Below are 20,726 nucleotides of genomic sequence, written 5' to 3' on the forward strand. Positions count from 1 at the left end.
GTTGTGGCATCTGTAAGTACTGAGATATATGGGGCAAATCAGTGGCCGTTTTGCTGAATAATAACTCTAGATTTTTCCTGCTTATGGAATAACTTATCTACAATATGGTTGTGCTTCTGAATTCTCTGCTTAGCAGTGTGGAGCAGGTGCTGGGCCACTTGTTAATGACAGGATTCATGTTTGATGTCAGCAGAGTTTAATTTCCAGTGCAATAGTGCAGAAACCTTGTGAAACACCTGCAAAATCTTGCAAAGTCCCCCATGTTTCATGAGGCATATGCCACTCCGGGCCCCCATACCACACGGGGATGTTCCGTGTACTTTGGCTTGCCTGAGCCCATTGCTTCACATCTGCCTTGAAGGAAGAAAGCAGACCACCGCCGAAACCCCTCCATAACTGGGTTTTGAGCGTGTCTGTCAACGGGGAACGCATTTCTGGGGTTGTCCCACCGGGCTGCGCCCCTGAAGCAGAGCGCCAAATCTGGCCCGGCGGGCGCAGCTCCCTGGAAGGAACCCAAGCTCTCTCCAGTCTCGCACATGCCATGAGCCTCCACTTCCACTCAGCCCCGCAGCGTGCGTCCCCCAGCCGGTAGGCCATAGGAAGACAGCCACTTTCCTGCTCCCGTCCGTAGGGATTCAGGCCCCGTAGGCCTGGACGGGGCGGGAGGCGCAGGGGCGATAGGACCCGGCGGCCGGCGAGTGCGGGCGCATGCGCGACAGTGTAGGTGCCGCTGGCTGCCGCCGGGCGCTGCGGGTGGACGGGCCGGGGCAGCTGTCGGGACCGTACCTCCAGCGCCCCGCCGGAGGCATCGCCTGCACGGCCGGGCATGGGTGCCGCGGCTCCGAGCTCTGCTGCCTTGTCCCGTCCCGATGAGTCCTCGCCGGAGCAAGTGAGTGAGGGGGGCGCCCGGGCGGTAAGTGGCAGCTGTCCCCCGGCCGACTGGCCCGAGGCAGCGCGTCCCTCACGGACGGAGAGGGAGCCAGCGCTCCCGGGTAGGGCCGGGCCGTGCATCCCCTGCTCTCAGACCCGCTCTGCTTCTGGGGCAGCCTGCGGCTTTACCCATTTTACACGGGTTTATTGTTGTTACTAAAAGAACTCGCCCATCAGTATCGCCGGGCGGGGCGGCAGGAGAAAGGAGGCTGCCGGGGGTGAGTGACCGGTGGCTGCTGCGGGATTTGGCCGCTTCCTCCGGGGCGCGGCTGATCCAGGGCCGCCCCGCAGCTTGGCTGGGCTCCGCCGCCTCCACCTGCGCGCTCGTCTCTCGGCAAGGGGGACTCGGCCGGCCCCTCTCCGCCTCTTCCTCTGCAGGGCGCCGGCGGCCCGGCCTTGGGAGAGAGGATGTGGTGAGAGGATGGGGCTGTCTCCCGCGGCGGCTCGCCATGGCCAGGGAGGACTCGGTGAAGTGCCTGCGCTGCCTGCTCTACGCCCTCAACCTCCTCTTCTGGGTGAGTGGAGCGACGCGGGGCGGGCCAGGCTGGGCCCCCACGGCCGCCCGAGCAGGTGTGTGGAGGAGAGGTGCGGGCGGCGGGGGCCTGCCCGCCTTGGTGCCCCCGGTGTGCTGTCCCGGCCGGGCAGTTCCCACGGGGAAATCCTGGTCACGGGAGGTAATAAAAAAAAGCCTTTGGAAACTAGTTGTAAGTAAAATTAGATCTGGTGTTAACGAGTGTTATAAATACACGTGTGAATTTGTGCACCTATAACACTTACAGAGGGAAGTATGCATGGGTGCCTTCCCGTTGAGATGTGTTTCAGAGCGTCCCGTGACCCTAGCTGAGCTTCACACTCTTGCAGGTACCTAAGCAGGGAGCTGCTCTGCAGAGGCCTTGACCTGTGGTTTGTTGTTTTTTTTTTTTGTGCTTTCAGTTACCAGATCCTAACAGGCAGGTAAGGTGATTTCTTACTTTTGTTTCCAGTATTTCAGTCAAAAGTATATTTATAGCAGCAGGGTTTCTCACTCAAGCATAAGTTGGTGTGATCTGAGCTTGCTCTTAAACTTTCACAGCTCTGGACAAGCAGTATGATGAAGGTCACTCAGAGTCCTCACTCACTTGCACTGAATGGAATCTTCTTCACCTGAATAGTTGAGATTTATGCTTGATAAATGTAAGGAAACAAAAGTGCAAAAGGCATGACATCCCATAACTGTTAACAGTGGTTGATTCCTGAGGTGCTGTAGGCTTGAATGATGCAGGGATAATAAATGGGTGGGGATCAATCTTGGTTTGTAATGTAATTGAGATGGAGTCCCACAATTACTGAAAATTAAATAGAGATCATTTAGATTTTGCTGCACTTTAAATAATCTCTCAGATTGCCCTTAACTAGGAAGTTGTCATGTGTCCCTTTCCCTTCCTCCCCCCAAGTTACAGAGGAGAAAGGATCTTTTGAATCTGTCCCAGGGAAGAAAATGGTAACTTCTTATGCTTGTCTCCAAAAAATAAAAAATGGCTGTAATTAATCTTCCTAGCTGAGATCAGAACCCTGGATATTATACCAGAGCAGCTAAGTGAAATCTGTATAGAGCTGAAGCATGTGACTGGGTAATTAAATAATAATTGCCAGTACAGCAGATGACTTGCACCATAGATATCGCACAGAACTAAGCTTAATAAAGCTTTCTTCCATAATGTGTGTAAAATTAAAGGTGTTGGAACTTGAATGAAAAATTAGCCAGTCCATTTTGAGTTCTACATTTTATAAATCAGATGAATGCACTGGTTTGATTGAATCTAAATAAACAAATAAGCAAAAATACCCAAGCCTGCCAGATTTGTGTGATATGAAATGGGATGTGTGGTGGGTGGGTAGTTAAATGTATTTGCAGTTACATCAGACTTATTTGGAGGAATGTGTAATAAAACCTCTTTCTGCTTCCTATCTGGTCCTGTTCAGATGTGTATTTAACAGCTAAATACAAATCTGCTACTAGCTGCTTGTTGTAGGGAGATCTGCCACATCTCCTTCTCTGTCAGAGCTTAAATTTTCTCCTATTTGGCTTAGTGGGAGTTTTGCCACTGCCTTTTCTGAGTGTCAAGAGCATGACATGAGGGCAGAGTTTTTTCTGGTGAAAAGTTTCCCTGGCAGCAGGTGCTTATCTACTGGTGTGGGCATGGGGACCATGATTTCCCCTTGTCTCTGCACTTTCTTCCGTTTGGAAAGCTTTAGCTTGCCTGTTGCTTAAGTTAGTGTTTACTTGGATAAACACCAGCCCAGGTTGTGGGTTCGATGTCAGGAATTTTAGATTAGATCAGCTCTTTAAAAATGTGCAGTGATGTTCCTTCCGAGCACAGTGGTTCTGACCCAGTGGGTAAAGACAAGACCAGTGCCATGATTCCAGGGTCTGTACAGACATCCCAGTTTGGGATGCATATATGTGATTCTCTTGAAGCCCAATCTTTGAGGGTTTTATGCTTTCTCTTGCTTCCTTCCTTCCCAGGGGCCATTGCCGCTAAATGACTTCAAGCTTGTTGATAATGTGCCCAGTGGCTGTGTCAGTTATCAGTGTTTGACTGAGAACAGTGAAGATGTGCAAACAACATGTGTTGACTTTTTAAAATCATGGTCTTACCGAGAGTCCTGGCTAAAATAGAGTGACATTCTCTCCTTGTTTCACTGTGCTGCTGTCCAGTGGTAGGTCTAACCACACATTATGCAAAAGGGATTGCTTTTTCCTCCAAACTGAGGGCTTGAAGGTTTTGAAGGTCTGACAAGAACTGTTTAAGAGCTGGTCATCACTGTCTGATATGGTCTATCAACCTCCTAAAGGGAACATCTGAAGTCAGCTTCAGGCCTGTCCTATGTGCAGCTGTCCCAGTGTGTGCATGATGGGACTCCAATATTTGTTATTGCCAGCCTGGTGAGGGCAGACTAGTGCACATAAAGCTCCTTCAGAAGATGTTATGCCTAACAGAATTCCTAATCTGACCATGAATATTGCTGAAAAACTGAAGATGTTGATGGTTGCCACAACATGCTGGTGTCTTCTTAATTTGGTTGCTGTCAGAGCCTATAGAAGCAGAGAAGTGAGAGAGCTTTATCAGTAACTCTGCTGCCATTCTTATAGCTTCTCCAGAACATTGGTTGTAAGAGCACAGCTGCGTGCTTTCTGTTTGGGAAGACGTGTTTAAGCTGGACTCAGCTGATGAGCTGTGATGCGGAATCTTAGGCTGTTGTACCTGTGTGTGTATGAGGGGGAGGCAGGTGTTGTTTGTTATACTTTTTGTAATTTTTGGCCTTAAGGCTGCATAGCTGTAACTAATTCATAAGAAATCAACTCTGTCCTGGGTTCAGCATCAGCAGTCATTTTTTCTCCTTCTTAGTAGGTGGTGCAGTGCTGTGCTTTTTGACTTTCAGCCTGGGAACAGCACTGATAACACCGATGTTTTTAGTTCCTGCTCAGATGTTTGCTCTGACCAAGGACTTTGTGAGTCTCATGCTCTGCCAGGGAGGAGGGGAAGCCAGGAGGAAGCAGAGACAGGACACTTGACCCAAACTAGCCAAAGAGGTATTCCATACCACAGCACTTCATGCCCAGGATGTAACTGAGAGTTACGCAGAAGGGCTGGTTCACTGCTCAGTCAGGCTGGGTATCGACAGGTGGTATTGTATTCTCTTCCCTTGTTATTTCCCTTACCATTATTATTGATGGTAGCAGTAGTGGTTTGTGTTATACCTTAGTTACTGGACTGTTCTTATCTCAACCCGTAGGAGTTACATTCTTTCAATTCTCCTCCCTGTCTGGGAGCAGGGTGGAGGGAGAAAGGGGGGGAGTGAGCAAGAGGGCTGCATGGCTGACTTACACCCTGGGCTTAAACCATGACAAACTGTAAGCTCAAGGTTCTGTTTTAGTGGTTCATCCTGCTTGGGTGATAGACCAGTTGACATACCGCCTTTACTGCTTCTGAAAAACACTAGTTTTGTGAATGGATCACTACTACTGTAGCTGCAACTTGAAGCAGATCTTGAAAGGCGTTTTGTTTTGAGATGGGTGTAAATCTGTTGTTAAGTGAATGACTGTGTTTTAGACCTGCTGAAACTCTTCTGGAAGATATTTCCAAGGTCAGTTGAATAACGCATTTGATTGCAAGATGTCTCTTTGTAAATTATACGAGTTGCAGTTCCGGGACCAACTTGGGTCTTCTAATTACAGGAGGGTTTTTCTTTATAGTGCCCTGGACAAGGAATATCCTTCAGACTCAGTCCTGCAGTTAACATCTGTTTTCACTCTTCTGTCATCCTCATGTGTAAATGAGCATCACTTCTTAAGGTAATTTATGACACTTGCTTTCTGCAGGTGTCTCACTTGACACTGTAACACTGCCTTTTGCAGCATGCTACATTCTGGAAAGCCTGATAAAAAGAGGGGACCCCCCCAAAAAGCATGATTTGGTATTTTATACTCAAGACTTAGTGGTTAACTAGGCAGATTATCTGAGTGGTGCTTGAGAGAAGAAATGCTCCTACTGGTTCCTAATTTTCTCTTGTTAGTGGCAATACTGACGTTTATCATCTCTAGCTAGTGTGTGTGTCAGGACTTAGAGAAATTTAGTTTTGATAGTTCTACAGATACAGTTTATGAGACTTCTGGTGAGGCTCTTCTGTATCAGCAAGCTCTTGACGCTGCTCCAGCTCATTAGCAGTCATGTAGGCAACATGAGCATCTTCTTTCATTTTGAGCACTGTATAACTTGTCCTGACAGAAATCCTGTTCATCACATCTTGCTGTTGTTCTTCTGTACTTTGCTGTGGTCTCTTTTCATAAACATTTATGCTGGGGAGACATTCAGTCATAGAACATGGCCAGCCCATAATAATGGCACAGGCATAACACAGGAGATTATGGAGAGCAGTGGCTAGCAGGGGTTGTGCTACAATAGGAGCTAGAAAATGGTGCTGAATACAGGAAAAGTTCAGTCTCCTGGCTGCTTACAATAGGAGGTGATTAAGCAAAGCAATAAGTTTGAGAGGCACAGGCCTGTTTTACTTGTCAGCTTAGCCACGTGTTCTTTCAAAAAATTATGGTCAAAATAGGTGAACTAGGTAGTGATAGTAGATGCAAGTAAAAGCAGTACAATTATTTTGTCAACTTTCCCATTTTTTAAAGAGAGTCTAGCTGTTGTGCAGGAAAAGCTCTGTATAGACTTTGTCTTCAGAAAACTGCCAGCTTTCCTTGTTTTTTTCTTCTGGTGAACATGTGAGGCAGAAAGGAGGAACAGCTGCCATTGTGTCCCTTGTAATTGGGCATGACTGTACTGTAGTGGCTTGGAAAAATAAAGGTTGTAAGTTGCAGATGACTGTGTCATAGGTGGTAAGGGTCTCTTAACCAATGATTAATAGTGTCAGTGGATATTTGAGCCAAACCAGCAATGTTGCCACATCCTTCACCTTGTGAGGTTTTTCTGCCTGGTGATGTGCTTTTTTTCTTGAGCAGTGCCTAAGCTTTCCTTCACAAATGTAGCAGTACCATCTAATTTCAACCCTGTGATTGCAGCCAATAAACCGTCCTGGCAAGTAGTGGAAATTATTTTGCATCTATCTTGAATTTGTGCCCGTAAACAAAAAGTCACATGAAATGAAAAAGGAGCAAGCTTCCAGTTAGTTTTCCTTTTGTTCAGAATACCTTGCACACTTAAATTTTCCAGGTTTGGCTGGGTGTACCACCTGGGAACTCAAAAGAATGTTAGTGTTACGCAAAGGGGCACTAAGAGTGGTTGGAAGCAGTGGTATTGTATTTCTTGCTTTTTCCAACCTCAGATGTGTCTGTTGAATCTTGTAATTTTTTTGCTTCAGTTTTTCAAGTCTACTGTGACGTGAGAAAGAAATCAATCCTTCTTTTTGTGGAACCAGACTCTGTTTCTGCTGCTTTCCAACTTCCACTCTTGTTGGTGGGGTTTGTAGATATTTCACATTAATAGAGTTCGTGTCAAGTTTTTAAGTGACTAATGATACCCATTAAAATGAACACTGCCTGGCTGGGTACCTGTAGCAGTGTAAACATAGGTTCATTCTAGTCTAATATACTCTGATTTTAGAGACTGCAGTGTAGACCTGGGTAATTGAAACCTGATTTTCTTAGCATTCTTGTATAAAGAAAATACCTAAAAGCCATGCAAGAATAACCCTGGCTTCTGTGGGAAAATGGTGTATTTTAAAGGAATGTGTTCAGCAGAGTAAGCTACAGGAGAAGTTTTAAAAGACCAGAAATACTTTTAATTCTGGTTTTTGTTTGTTTGTTTGTTTTTGAGAAATCTTTTACTTTTTGGTGTCTTTGGGCTGCATTATTTATGTAACGTCATTACGTAACTAGACCATGTCCTAATAAAGTAAAGCAGAGTTCAGCCATAACTGAGGGTCATAAAGTCAACTTTGCATCTACCTCTATATAACCTTTTTATCCCATGTGTCTTTGTAGGTGATAAAGCTCACCCTTCATTGCATGTCAACAGTGAATTGATAGACAAGTCTCTGCAAAACTGTTCTGAAAAAGAGTGGTTAGATGTGATGATGGAAAGAAAAAAATAAAACCAGATGCCATCCTAATGTTAGAAATTACATTAATGCACTTCTTAACTGGCGTTCAGAAATAAGTAAAACCACAGACAGTTTTTGGGTAATCCTTATGGTTAACTGTGTGGAACTCATTTTATCAACCTTGAGGATTAAGGCACAAACCTGTATTGACTGGGTTTGAGCACACAGATCAAAAGGAATTAAAAACTTAAAGCTAAATGCTTATACCAGTAAGCTGTGATCTCCAGCAGAACTGGGAAGGTCCATCTGGCCTGTAGGTAGTTGCATTTGTTTTTTTTTTTCCTTCAAATTTATCATCACTTTGTAGAATGTAGCTACCCAGTTATTTGGGCATTCGCATGCACTGCTTCTTCACCGTACCCATCCATCGAGAGTCTGTGGTAGACACTTGACATGGCTCATAGGAGTAATACCAATTTTTTAATCTCTTGTTGCTATTTCCTGAAGTATAGGGGATAAGTTAATTTTCTGCAGTTTTATAAGAATGTGTGATTTAATTAAAAATGCAGGTTCATTTTAGTCATTTTCATGTGCTCTTGGGTATTCACATGTAAAACAGGGAAGTTAAGTGATGTTCCCACAAACAGCTGATTGTAGGTCCTGTGAATCATAGGAAATACTTGCACTTTTTTAATACTAATCTTCTAGTTATATACCCTGGGTTTAAAAATAATTTGTCTGCCATCTGTGAGGTTGACTAGAGTCTGTGAACAAAATCAAGCTCTTAACAGAAAGAAAATTGAGAGTATATTTTTTTATATGTGAAGGCATATCATCTTGATGGTGGTGGTGTGGCTCCTGATACAGATCTGGAGACTCGAGCTCTGAGCACTGCTCCAAATCACCCATGATGAGCAGCACATGCCTGTGTCTTGCCAGAGGCAAAAGTTCTGACAGTGAAATGCTTTTGAGGGAAGAGTGGCACAAATTGTGTCCTAACAAGAAGTGCAGTGCCTAGGTAGTCACAGAGATGTTGAATGCAGAAATACATGTGCTTTTGTATCCCTCTTTGTTTTTAAAGTACACTTGTGCTACACAGCCAGAAGTTGGTATTTAGGTCTGACACTCAATAGAACTGTCTGATAGATGAACTGTACCTCAGCTTGTTTGCATATTTCGGCTCTTACTTGTTCTTTATGCTGTGTTGCTGAAGGAGCCTTGCACAGCCAACTGCTGGAAAACTTTCTTGCTTCCCTGAGGAGGCTGATCCATTATCAGGCTCTCAGTGAGCCAGCAGCTGTCCTATTGCAAAGTGTGCAAGTTCCAGCCTGTGCCAAACATGGAGCAGGTTGTTAACTCACTGTTGTAGCTGTGCAAGCAAACCCAGAGTCAAAGTGCAAATAAGTAAATATTTCAGCTGTTTGCAAGTGGGAGGAGAGCAAGGCTAAACCCTGTGTAGGAAGCTCAGCTAAAATTAAATGTTGGCATGTCTGTAGAATAAAAGGTGCATTAGTGGGCAATAGGGAAATTTCCTTTTTTATAAACCACCCACCTTTCTCTAAACATTTAAAGGCTTTTGCCAGATAATACAGACAAACAAGACCTCTTATGCCCCTCTCTTCCACCCTTACACCCCTCTCTTCCCCCAAAATGTAGTTGTCTGTTTATTCTGAGATCCGAGTCATCTGTGTTTGTTCAGTTATCTGAGTATCGAACCTAATTGTGAAAATCTTGTGAAAGCATTGCAGTATGCTCTGTTCGTGACCTTGTAGTGATTTCTCCCCATCCCCTACACCCCCCTTTGATAAGTCTCAGCTCAGGTTACCTAAATCAGTTTTAACTGGAAAATTTTCTCAAGGTTTATTTCCTTACTAAAATTAAAGGACATATTCTGATGAATGTTGTCATATCTTGGAACTAATTTCCTTAGAGCAGGAAACCTTTTTCTGCAAAGCAAGTTGCTCTGTAGTGCTGCTAGTCAGCACTTTTTATGGATACCAGAGTGTGACCTGAAGTTGTTTAACCCATCTGTTAGAATAAAGAGTGGTGTGTGATACTCAGTATGGAAGATACTTTTAATTTTCCTCCAGCTGAATAATGGAGAAAACCCCTTCTCTCAAACTTGAGCGTAGGAACTTTCACCGTTAAAAATTAAGGTGTTAGAATGAAAACAAGTGTGCAAATAGCAACAGGAATTGGTCTCACTCCTTCAAAGACAGAAATCCATGTTCATTCATTAATTGAAAATGAAGATTTATTTTTTCAGTTTAGATATGGCATTGTGAGTAGGTTTAAAATACATACTTAATGTATAAAATACGATTTTATATTTTCATTTTGATGCATAATTTATGTAGAAGAATTCCAGAGGCAATTTAACCTATGCTTGAAAATGGCCACTCCTAATAGTCTGAGTCCTTTGTTGGATGGACTTTCTCAGTTGTCTGAGAAAGCTCTAATAGCTTTAAAAACTTTACATTAAAGATAAGTTTGGAAATTTAATATATTATTGCTTGATCTGCATATTGGTTGTATATAAAAACGTTATTTATTACCTTCGTTTAGCCAGTGTGAAAATATATTTAAAGTAGAGTATGACAAGAGGCAGTTTTGTAAACTCTTCCGTGTCATGTTCATGACTATATAACATTCTGTGACAGTTCAGAATGAAACCCATAGTGATTTGTGCAGCCAGCTGCAACAAATAAACATGTTTTACTGCTTACTATCATATTATGTGTACAGCACAGCAGACTGTCATCAGAGAAGCTTGGATGAAACCATTTGGGTGAATGATATAACTGCTAATGTGGTGTGAATTATCTTGGTAGTGTTATTTCTCATAAACTTGTGTCCTTTCACCTGATTCTTGATACAGATCTCTAACTGTATTTTGCATCTGAATTATTTACAAAACAGTGGCTGAAGTAGGGGCTGCACTTTTTTTTAAGGCCACCTTTTTCCATCTTCTGACTGAAACCACAAAAACCTTACTCTTGCCCATGACTCCTTGAAAATCTCATGGCATTGAGTTGCAGCAATGTGACTTCTGTTATTTGCTGGTAGGTTTGGATGCACACCAAGGTTTTTGGGGAGGTTGTTACTGTTTCTGCATACTGAGCACATGGGCTGAGTTGTATGTCTGGTGTTAGTGGAGTTCCTGTTCTGCTGACTGAAGATCTGCCTCTGCCATAGGCGGTGTAAAGTGGTGTATGCCTGGAGCCTCCTTGATGTCAGCTGGCACTTCAGGATGCTTAGCACTTATACAGTGCAGCACATACGCATATTGAGTCATAAGTGGGAGGTTGTGGAGGCCAGGCACATGTTGTGTTCTTGTGATTCCCCTGTGGCTTTGGAGCAGGAGAGCAAGTCATTTGATGGGTGTTTGTGCTTGATAATCTTTTGTCACTAAACTAAACATCAGTCATGATGCAGGGCTATCTGGTGTTGCAAATGCATCTTTAATCCTGCAAGGTGTTTCTGCCCAGAGGCTTACTTCTGCTGATTGGAAGGGATGTGACTTTTTTCCCCAGCACTTCCGCTTTGCTAGCAAAGAGCTACCAAGCGCTTGCCAGATTATGTACTGTAAAATGTACCTTTTGTCATCAACCTCTTGCAGAATTACTTTTTCGAGTTATCAAGGTTTGCTCTTCCGTGGGCCCCTTCATTCAAGAGGAGCTTCTTGAGTATTTGCCTATTCTTTGAGTCATGTCTTTATGCTGCCCCGCTTTGATAAGTGTTACTGACTTTCTTGCTCATGAATCCAGTGTGTCACAGCACTCTGGCTTTCAGGTCACTTGGAGTAATAATTCATTTTGGACTTTCTTCAAAATAAGATGCCAGAGGTGCTTCCCAAGGAATCTGGCAAGATGACGTTGCTCAGATAATCTGTGTCTAACATCTGTGCAGCAGTGAAGTAAGGCATTGTGCGTGTACGTTTTCAGAGTAATGCTGAGCTAGCTCTTGCGTTGATACTATATGTGCGTTGTGAGTGTAGCAGAAGTCAGTAACACCTGAAGGAGTTAATGATGGTGAGAGCGTTCAGGGCACAGGGTAGGTGAGCAGGTGAGCTGTAACATGGTTATCACTGGGGCTATGGGGGAATTTTCTTGCATGTAATTTATGTCCAGCAAGATACAGTAGTAATTGGCTGTTAGCTATTTACATTGAAGGAAAACAGCCAGGGGACCTAAATGTCTAAAATCTTTTTGAATAGCGGGACCTTTCATAGAGAGCTTGTTCTTACAGACTGAAAGAGTGTTCATGTTGTTGCGTTATTGGTGAAGGTTATGTTTCCTAGGTGAAAGGTAGCAGTCTTTTTCTTCCAGTTGCTGTTTGTGGTAAGTGGGAGTCATGTTCCATGATATGGTCATTAAGCGTTTCTTTAGAAGTCATGTGGCCGTGTGTTGGCCACAGCTTGAAGATGTGTCTGCCTAGACTTTCCGCTTACTGATTTTATGTGAGCAAAATTATGTGCCGAGGGAGAGAAAACTCAAGCAGGAAAACAGTCCTTCTCCTTCATGATTTCTGCCCATGGCAGTGGGGCTGGAACTAGATCTTTAAGTTCCCTTCCAACCCTAACCAGTCTGTGATTCTGTGATTTGCATTTGTAGGCAAGTCCTTATAGCAAACTGAGTGATCTCTCAGCAGCAGGACTGTTAATTTCTTGTAATCTCTACAAAGTCCTTTCTGTCCCCTCCGCTTTTTAGTTTGTTACTCTGTGATTTCCCTGTTGTTTCTGAATCACCTGCAGGCTCTAGAATCCTTGTGGTAACCCTTTTGCCTACCAAATTTTACTTCTGTTGAAGAAGCAAACTCTTGCCTTCTTCCAAGTTTTTGCTGTGTGGGACTGTATTGCTGCATATTGAAGGCTGAAAGAAAATGAGTGCATCCTGCAAGTTCCTAACAGCTGACTAGGCAGCCCTTCAGTCTGGTATGGGAGGAAGAATATTATTTAGCAAGAGAACATTTTTCTGATACAGTTTTTGTAGCTGGGCCATCTGGGTCTTGTTAAGAGTTGCTGGGGAGTGTGGTTTTGATGGACTTTTCATTCCTGAGCACCACTGCTGCAAAGCAAAGTAACCAAATTTATCTTTAGTATTTTATTCTAAACAGAGTGGAAGTGCAAGCTAACGCTTTCTGTGTATCAGCAGGCCTTGCAGGGAGATGTGGAGGGTAAAAAATGTGTTCTGTTGCTTTTTGACCATAAGAAGGCAGTCTGTCTGCTTGTAGTCTTCGTACCTGTACTTGTGTTAGAAATGTGGTTTTTATTGCTTGCATGTTATATTTGCCTGATGCTTTCTTCCAAGGAGGTGGCCATCGTTGAGGGGTTTATCTAGGAGATTCTGGTCACCTACTTTTCCTTGCTCCTGCAGTTTCCTGCAAGTAATACAACAGAAAAAGCTCTACTCTTACTGTTCCACCAGCTAAAATAGATCCCACAGAACGTAAAGATATCTGTACATGGTAGGCTTAATAGCATGCACTAGCTTTCAGGACTATGCTTGCAGCATGCCAAGCACCTAGGGCTCTTGCTGGCACCACCCAGAGCCAATGCAATGCCTGTACTTTGTGTGTCGGTGTTGAAGAGCAGGAGGAAGCCATGGAGTAGCCAGTGGGACTTCCCATGAAATTTTAAAGGCAGAAGTAGCCTGCTGTGGACCTGCTGCAAACAGGGGAGCCAGTAAGGACGCACAGTGATTTTTCTTACATGTTAGGTTTGAACCAGTTAACTTGCTCTCATGTTTCCCCAAAGTTTTTATGAAGAACATGTGGGAAGCTAGCTGTTGAAGGCAACAGGGGAGATTAGCACTTTTCACTGATTTAAGAAGCTGTTAGTGCAATGCTGAGGTTTCCTGGCATAAGCCTGTACAGTGCATGAAAACAGTAGTATTCAGGAGAGCCAGCAATATTCAGCGAGACCAGCTTAGGTCTCCCTCCCTCAGTTAGACAGTGGTGCTGCTGAAGGCCTGAATCTGCCAGATTCAGCCCTTGAGTTGTGGTTCAGGCTTAGGTGCCCATGTGAGACTGATATTCCTAAATTCTCCTTTGGGTGTAATAAACCAGCTGAAATAATTTGAGAACTAACAAGCAGCATTAGTAACCTTAACTTTACTCCATTTTGTAGAAAAGCTTAGTGGTTCCTTCTTGTCCTTGAAGGAGTTTGTAGCTGCATCTTTCACCCTTTGTCTGGGGAGCCGTGCTCCAGCTGTCCTGTGTGTGCAGGAGGAGACATGGTCCTTCTGTGGCCAGAGAGCATGCACAAAGTGGGGTGACTGTTGCTGTTCCATGGGCCCTTCTCTAGGAGGAAGGGCAAACTGGCTCACCTACCCCAGTGCAAAATACATGGACAAGTGCTGTGAAGAATGCTTTGTCCTCTAGCAGTGCCTCTGGTACAGCAGCAGAAGAGCTGATGCTGTCATGGTGTGGTAGGTATGTTGTGACCATGTTGTTTGGGTTTGGCTTCTCATGAAAATCAGAGGCCAGAGCACTGGTAGATCCCAGGTATGCTGGAGTACATGGTGGCATTGGGTGACAGAAATTCAGGTCTGTTGAGGTGGTGGCAGGTTAGGTACTAAGCCACTCTGATGGTCTGGGGTTTGTAATTGAAGTGCAGTGAGTTTTATTTTCATCTTGTGGTTCAGGAAACTGTGGCATAGTGTTCATGGCGTGACTGTGTCTAAATGAGCAAAAATAATTATGTTCTTCTGAATTTAACTCCAAGATAAATCTCCTCATCTCCTCTTGTATGTGTCAGTGTATCGGTACTGTTGTATCCTCTGTGGGGTTTCTGCTTATTCTTCACTGGCTGTGTACCTCAGCATGCCGTCATAGTTTTGTACAGACTGGTGGGTGTCACTGTCAGTCCTGAAAGAGTCACTGATTTTAGCAAAACCATCTCTGTTGTTTCTGTGGTGAACTGTGCAGTGGTGGGACTTGAGCCAGCAGTAGCATCGCTAGATGGAAGAGAAGTTATTCCAGGCATTATTTATGCATGCTGAAGAGAAGATTATTGTCACTGTCTCCCTAAATACTTGGGCAAAACCCAACTCTAAGCATATAGAAGTACAGTTTTGGGAACAGTATGTGGTTTGGATAAATGAAAGCATGAAAGATATTACTGATAATTGATCTTCTACATAGTTATGAATGATCTTGCAATTTTTTTTTTAATGCATGATAAATAACTTCTTTTCTTTTTAGCTGATGTCCATCAGCGTATTAGGTATTTCTGCTTGGATGAGAGACTACCTGAATAATGTTCTCACTTTAACTGCAGAAACAAGGTAAAGCTTTCCTTAAACCTGTTAACATCTGTGGGTGATTGATTGCAGTATATGTTGTTCATTCTGTATGGGAAGTTTCCTAATTAGGATTTCTAGAATTAAGAAACCTTCAGTTGAGCTAATTATTGTTTTTTTAAAAGGTGTATTTTTGCCAGCATTTCTGGTATCAGTTGAACTTAGAGAAGCAGGAAAGATAGGAATTCAATCTTATTTTATTCCTATGCCTTTCTCTTCTGACAGGGATCAGTTTTTTGGCCCTTTGCCCAGATGTAACTATTATATTACTGTTTAGTTTTAAACACTTTATTCACTTCAGAGATTTAGGAATCCTGTTAATTTTGTTACAGTAGTGCTTATGAGCCCTAGTGGTGGAACAGGGCCTCATTGTACCATGTACTGTGCAAGCGCAGGATAGGAAGATCGACTTCTCTCCAAAGAGATTTCAGATGATGCATTACTTTCTGGTACCTGAATGTAGCATTTGACTTTAAAACCATGTAGAATAGATTTCTCTGAAATGTTCAAGGCGCTGGAAAGATCTCATCTGCTAATCCACTGTTTTCATTTTGATGGCTGTATTATATATATATTACATATTACTTTTGTGTTATGATGCTTTTTTTATTATGGTTCTGATTGGCTTTAGGGTGGAGGAGGCTGTCATTTTAACTTACTTTCCTGTGGTCCACCCGGTCATGATTGCAGTCTGCTGTTTCCTCATCATGGTTGGAATGCTGGGCTACTGTGGAACAGTGAAAAGTAATCTGTTGCTCCTTGTCTGGGTATGTTTCATAACTTCTAGAAACAGCTAACTTCTGCTTTGCTTCAGCAGTGTAAGAAGAGTTTTAATCCACAGGCACTAGACAAATACTGCTTATTTTTTATTACCATGTTGAGTTATGATATCAGTAAGGAATTGTAATTGCAATGCACACAGTAGGAAAGAATTTATTGCCTAGGCTGCATTATACTGTGACTGAAAGACAAGCAGTGTGTCATTTGCAAAAATCCGCTTCATTTAGTAGAGGAGTTGCTGAGGGGAAATAAAACTCTTAAGTACTAATAATTATAGGAACATGAGTCTTAGTGCTCTGAAATAAACCTAATGCTACCCTTTTGGCTGTGTGATGGCTAAATAACCTAAACTTTGCTTTATCCACACAGTTGATTGCATGTGTGTAGTAACAGCATTTGTAGCTGATGAAAGTTATTTCTGAGTGTATTCCAAAGCTTTGCCTTCTCTTATGTGGATGTGGAATTTTCCAGTTTCTTTTGGTTGTGGGCAAGTTTAGAAATAAATTCCTAGTACCCAGCTTTTTCCTTTGTTTGGAAGCTACATAATTGAGCCAACAGCAGCTGAAAAGCAATAGTCTTTCCTGCACAAGGCTCTATGTACAGTTTAACTATGACCAGACTTCAGCTGCCAAGGAAACCAAATGCCTTTTTCTTCATCAAGTCAGTGATTTTTAGAGCAGTAAAACAAACAAACAAACAAAAACTCCAACATCAAAACCAAAGCCCCTATCAAACCTGCACTAATTTTAAAGGTTTAGAGTTTCAAAATATTTAGACTGCCCAAGATCAAGGAGTGCCATATACTGGTGTGCTTCTTAAAAGTCTAGATGGTAGTCCTTGCAGGGTTGGGCTTTGTCTTTTAACATGAGGATAAGCAGGATTTCAAGCAGTCTTAAGCCTGAGAGAGTGGGAGCAATGGATGCAAAAGAGGTGTATAAGACTTGATAACTGTGATTACAGGAGAAGCTGAACAGGCAAAATCCTGCCTGAGATTTATGGATTTATGCAACCTTTGCTCTTATTTAAAAAGAAATATTTTAACTGCAGCTAAAACAATTTGGAAGCTGTCCTGGCTTTTGTATTAAAATGTCTTTTCATTCAAGAGGATGGGAGTAAGCTTTATTTGAGATTTCCAGCTGAAATTCTGCAACAGAAGTGTTCCTCAACTGCAAGAGGATAATGGCTGTAAAGCCCGTATGCAGTGTGAGGATTGTTGTTTCAAAGCTATATAGTTAGGAAAACATCTAATTTAAATCTGAATATTTTATAGTAATAGCCACTCATTTTCTGTTTCTAGATCTTAAACTTGCAATGTTAAAATCCATGGGAACAAGTTCTAAGACAGATGCTACTATGAGCCCTTGCATAAAAATAATGGGTTAATGTAAATTCATGGTCTATTTAGCAGTGTTTCTTGCATACCTTAAAAAGGGCTTTGTACATATTTATTTTGTATAAATAGTAAAACTTACCCTTATCTCACAACCTTATAAAAAAAGAAATTTATTTTACAAAGTGTTTTTTATTTTGTAGTGGTGATAGTTTTTATTGTGAGTTAGTTAAAAGGTAAAAGCAACTATATGATATAGACCAGTGCTACATAGTATCTGGGAAAAAAAGTTACGGCTTTTGGTATAAGCCTTGAAAAAGAAGTTGTAACTAATTAAAAAGAAAATGAAGTTAAAACTGGTTTTGGCCGTCAGTTTATTTAAACTGCCAGTGAAAAGAAGAAACAATTTATAGCTTTTCGTGCCATCTGGAAATAAAGTGTTTTTAGGCAGTCAAATGATACTAAAACAAAGCAAGACATATATGTAGTTTTGTGTGGCAATATTTCATTTTCGGGAGCTTGAGAATTTATTCTTGCTAAGCAGACTGATAAGCAAATCTAAATGGTATCTTCCTAAGTATGTCATTGTCTTTGATTAATTGTTAAAGAAATACAATCGTGTTATACCACAGAAGTATGCAGACGTAAGTCAATGCTTCATTCATCAGACTAATCAGAAAAGTGATGGATCAACAAAATGAGCTTTTGTGCATCTAAAAGAAAAGAACCTTCATGTAAACATGAGCAACCTCTTCAGTCATGTTTTTAATCTTCTTTCAGAAGAGCATGAACAGCCATCATGATTGCATGCAGATATATTTGACACAAATCTTGACATCCTGGCAGCATGCTAATTGCTAGTGCTAATGTTAATTGAATTGGATTTTTGGAAAATCTAATAAAGCATAAGGACCATAAAATATATAGATATTATGTTGCTAGATATTTTAGTACATCTGAATATATAATTATTTTCATTTGTTTTTCAAATTTTATCTTGCAATTAGATGCTTGAAACCTTCCCAGATTCACACAGGGGATAAATATAAACTGAACTAATATTTACTCAGTTTAATAGTAAGAAAATATAACACCTCAGTCTTCTGCATGCTGTGGATTATTTGTAGAACCAGCATTTTAAAACTTATCATTTAATTTTAATTGCTTCACAAATACTAAGTTCTGAAAGGCTGGTTGGTATAAAAAGCCCATGTATGCCTGAAGTGTCTGTAATATAATTTTGTTGTATGTCATGAGTGATGAGTGTCCTCATGTAGAAGTGGCTGTGATGCCAGCCTAAACTGGAAGATCTGGACTTTTCCTAGCCACCGACTTGAATGTAGAAGTCCAAGGATGAGAAGCTAGAGTCCAGGTTTTATGGTGCTTGTTACAGTTTTTCAAACAAGTTTCTTCAAACTTACTTATATTTTCTTGAAGTCCAGAACCATCCTTTTCTTCTTCTGAGGCTCTGTCCATTTTGGATTGGTTTTAAAGTCTGTTGTTCCCAACACCCACACCCACCCACACCCTCCCCACATATATTCTTTAAGAACAGTAACCTTAAGTGTGCTTGATTTTTCTTAAGTTTTTGTTTGATGAAGAACAGCAAGTGTAAACTCTGTTGCTTGACAAGAAGAACTTCATGAAAATACCACTGGAAAATATTTTCCTGGCTGGAGCTTTCATTGCAAATTTTGGCATTTTTAACTACGAGTTTTCTGTAATTACAGTATTTAAACAGCACAGGATTCAAATTTGTCTGCATATGTTTTCACAAAGGGCAAAACTGTTAGAAATATTTGATGGTCAATAGGGCAAATCCTATTACTGATATTTATGATTAAGTTGGCAAAGAAATAACTATTCCTCAGAGCTAAATGTTGTTAGATCCTATTTATGTGTGGTCAATTATTTATTAACTCACTTTTGCCAAAACTTGGTTATCAGTTGGAACTTGCCAGACTAAATTGTCTATTAATTGAGTTGAAACACAACCAGACAAACCATCATTAAACTAAACTGATCTCTTCTTTAAAAGCAGACAAATCATAATAAGAAAGAAATTATACTATGTTTTGTTTGAAAAGGTTAACTGAAGATGTGACAAACCTAGCTTGAATGTAGCTGTTTCATGTCAGCAGTTCTCAGCCAGCTAAATGCAGTGTCGGTGAATGTAGTTTCTATGAACTTCATCTGACAATGGCTATGTTATTTGTCCTATAATAATAAAAAGTATTTATTCTAATCCATGTGGACTCTTACCACAGTCACAGCTGCTCCAATACCTTGTACTAGCATTTGGCACTGGAATTGTTATTTAACAACCAGAAATATTTCTTCATTATTTTAACAACCGAACATTGAAAGGGAAAAAATAACTGACAAGCATGCTTGGTGTAATCCCATGCAGTTTAGAATTAAACAGGACAGAGACTGAGTTCATTTTCATGTTTTGTGCCTTTTTTTCAGCAGTTAATTTACAACTATAATGTGAGCAGAAGGAAAATGGGGATTCACAAGTCAGATTGGCCCGCCTTGTGGAAGGGCTGGTTTAAGTGGGTTTATAGTACTGTAGTACATGTTTAATGAGAAGCCAGTACTGCACAAAAATTCAAATTCAGATAGTTAGTGGGTAAATAAGGAGCTGGACGTGTAGTTTGCATTTTGAAGTGCTGCTTATTTGACATTCCAATTGTAAGAGAAAATATTTGTATTATACTCCAGTAGTTTCAGATATGAGCAACTTTCTCAAGAAAATAAATATAGAGGTTTTTTTTCTTTCCCCTTCTTTCTATATTTCTAACTTTCAGTTCAAAGAGAACTGTTTGAGGAGATGTCTAATGATGACTAGTACAGGCATCTTTTTTTGTTTGCCTTGAAATGGGATAGATGGTAAGCTGCTTTCCTGTTCAAATTGGGAGTTTCTGAGGTTCAGAGAAGTGGTTAAATTTTGAGATTGGTGACACTGTGGCAGCTCCAACACCATAGAGTGAAGCTGGGCTTTGCAGGGGTGGGTGTGCTATGCAGGGCTGCCAGAGTGGTGGACTGTAGTGGGTCTGAAGTCCAGTGACAACTCCTCAGCCTAAGTGTGAGGTGTGTTTTTTTTGACCCTGTCTTCTTCATCATAAATGTGCAGCACTGTGCATGTACTTTGAAAGTACAAGTGCTTTGAAACGGTGCCCAATTTTCTTAACTAGGAGAGGGAGCTCACAGATGAGAGAGAGTTGGCTGGCACTGTGTTTTTTTGGGAGGCATTTAGAGATGAAGGGTGCTGCCTGTTGAACAGACAGCAGGAGCAGCTGTATATTTGAGCAGCATGGAGGGAAGAGTATTGGGGTGGAGCAGTATGACAGGAATTGAGCTGTTGGGAGTGTCCAGGTCTTCTTGCAAATGTTTGGCTAAAATCCAAATATTTGCTGTGCTCACAGTGATGATCTGCTTCCTTCACCCTAGCATTTAACAGCTGCCTTGAGCCTATAGCCGTGTTGTAGCAGAGCAGAGGCAGCATGGTACTGTTTGGTGCAGTTACCCAGTGGCTCAAAGTAACAAAAACTGTCTAGCCCCTTGAGAGCTATGTAGGAGAATGCTTTTGATTTACTGTCTTGGTTTCAACTGGGATAGAGTTAAATTTTCTTTCCAGTAGCTGATACAGGCATTAGTCTGAGAATAATGCTGATAACACACTGATGTTTTAGCTGTTGCTAAGTAATGCTTGCCCTGATCAAGGACTTTTCAGTCTCTTACGCTCTGCCAATGAGGAGGGGCCCAAGAAGCAGGGAGGGAGCAGAGACAGGACACCTGACCAAAACCAGCCAAAGGGGTATTCCATTCCACAGCATGTCATG

The 20,726-nt window shown here is 41.8% G+C and overlaps 1 protein-coding gene across 8 annotated transcripts in view; it reads left to right on the top strand.

Moving 5' to 3' along the window:
• Positions 1–757: 757 nt before the first annotated feature.
• Positions 758–20,726, top strand: part of TSPAN12 (tetraspanin 12) — a 43,487-nt gene continuing 23,518 nt past the window's right edge. The window contains exons 1-4 of one of the 8 annotated variants that reach the window (XM_061467638.1): positions 762–889; positions 1,309–1,445; positions 14,674–14,756; positions 15,403–15,538. In XM_061467638.1, coding sequence (XP_061323622.1) covers positions 1,380–1,445; positions 14,674–14,756; positions 15,403–15,538 — 285 coding nt within the window. In that variant the 5' untranslated portion in view covers positions 762–889; positions 1,309–1,379. The other 7 variants (XM_061467639.1, XM_061467635.1, XM_061467636.1 and 4 more) reach the window with 7 other exon arrangements.

This window comes from Pezoporus flaviventris, unplaced genomic scaffold (genome assembly GCF_033815535.1).
Source record: "Pezoporus flaviventris isolate CSIRO_AGI_PZ_B2104156 unplaced genomic scaffold, CSIRO_AGI_Pfla_v1 ptg000045l, whole genome shotgun sequence".
Taxonomy (NCBI): Eukaryota; Metazoa; Chordata; class Aves; order Psittaciformes; family Psittacidae; genus Pezoporus; species Pezoporus flaviventris.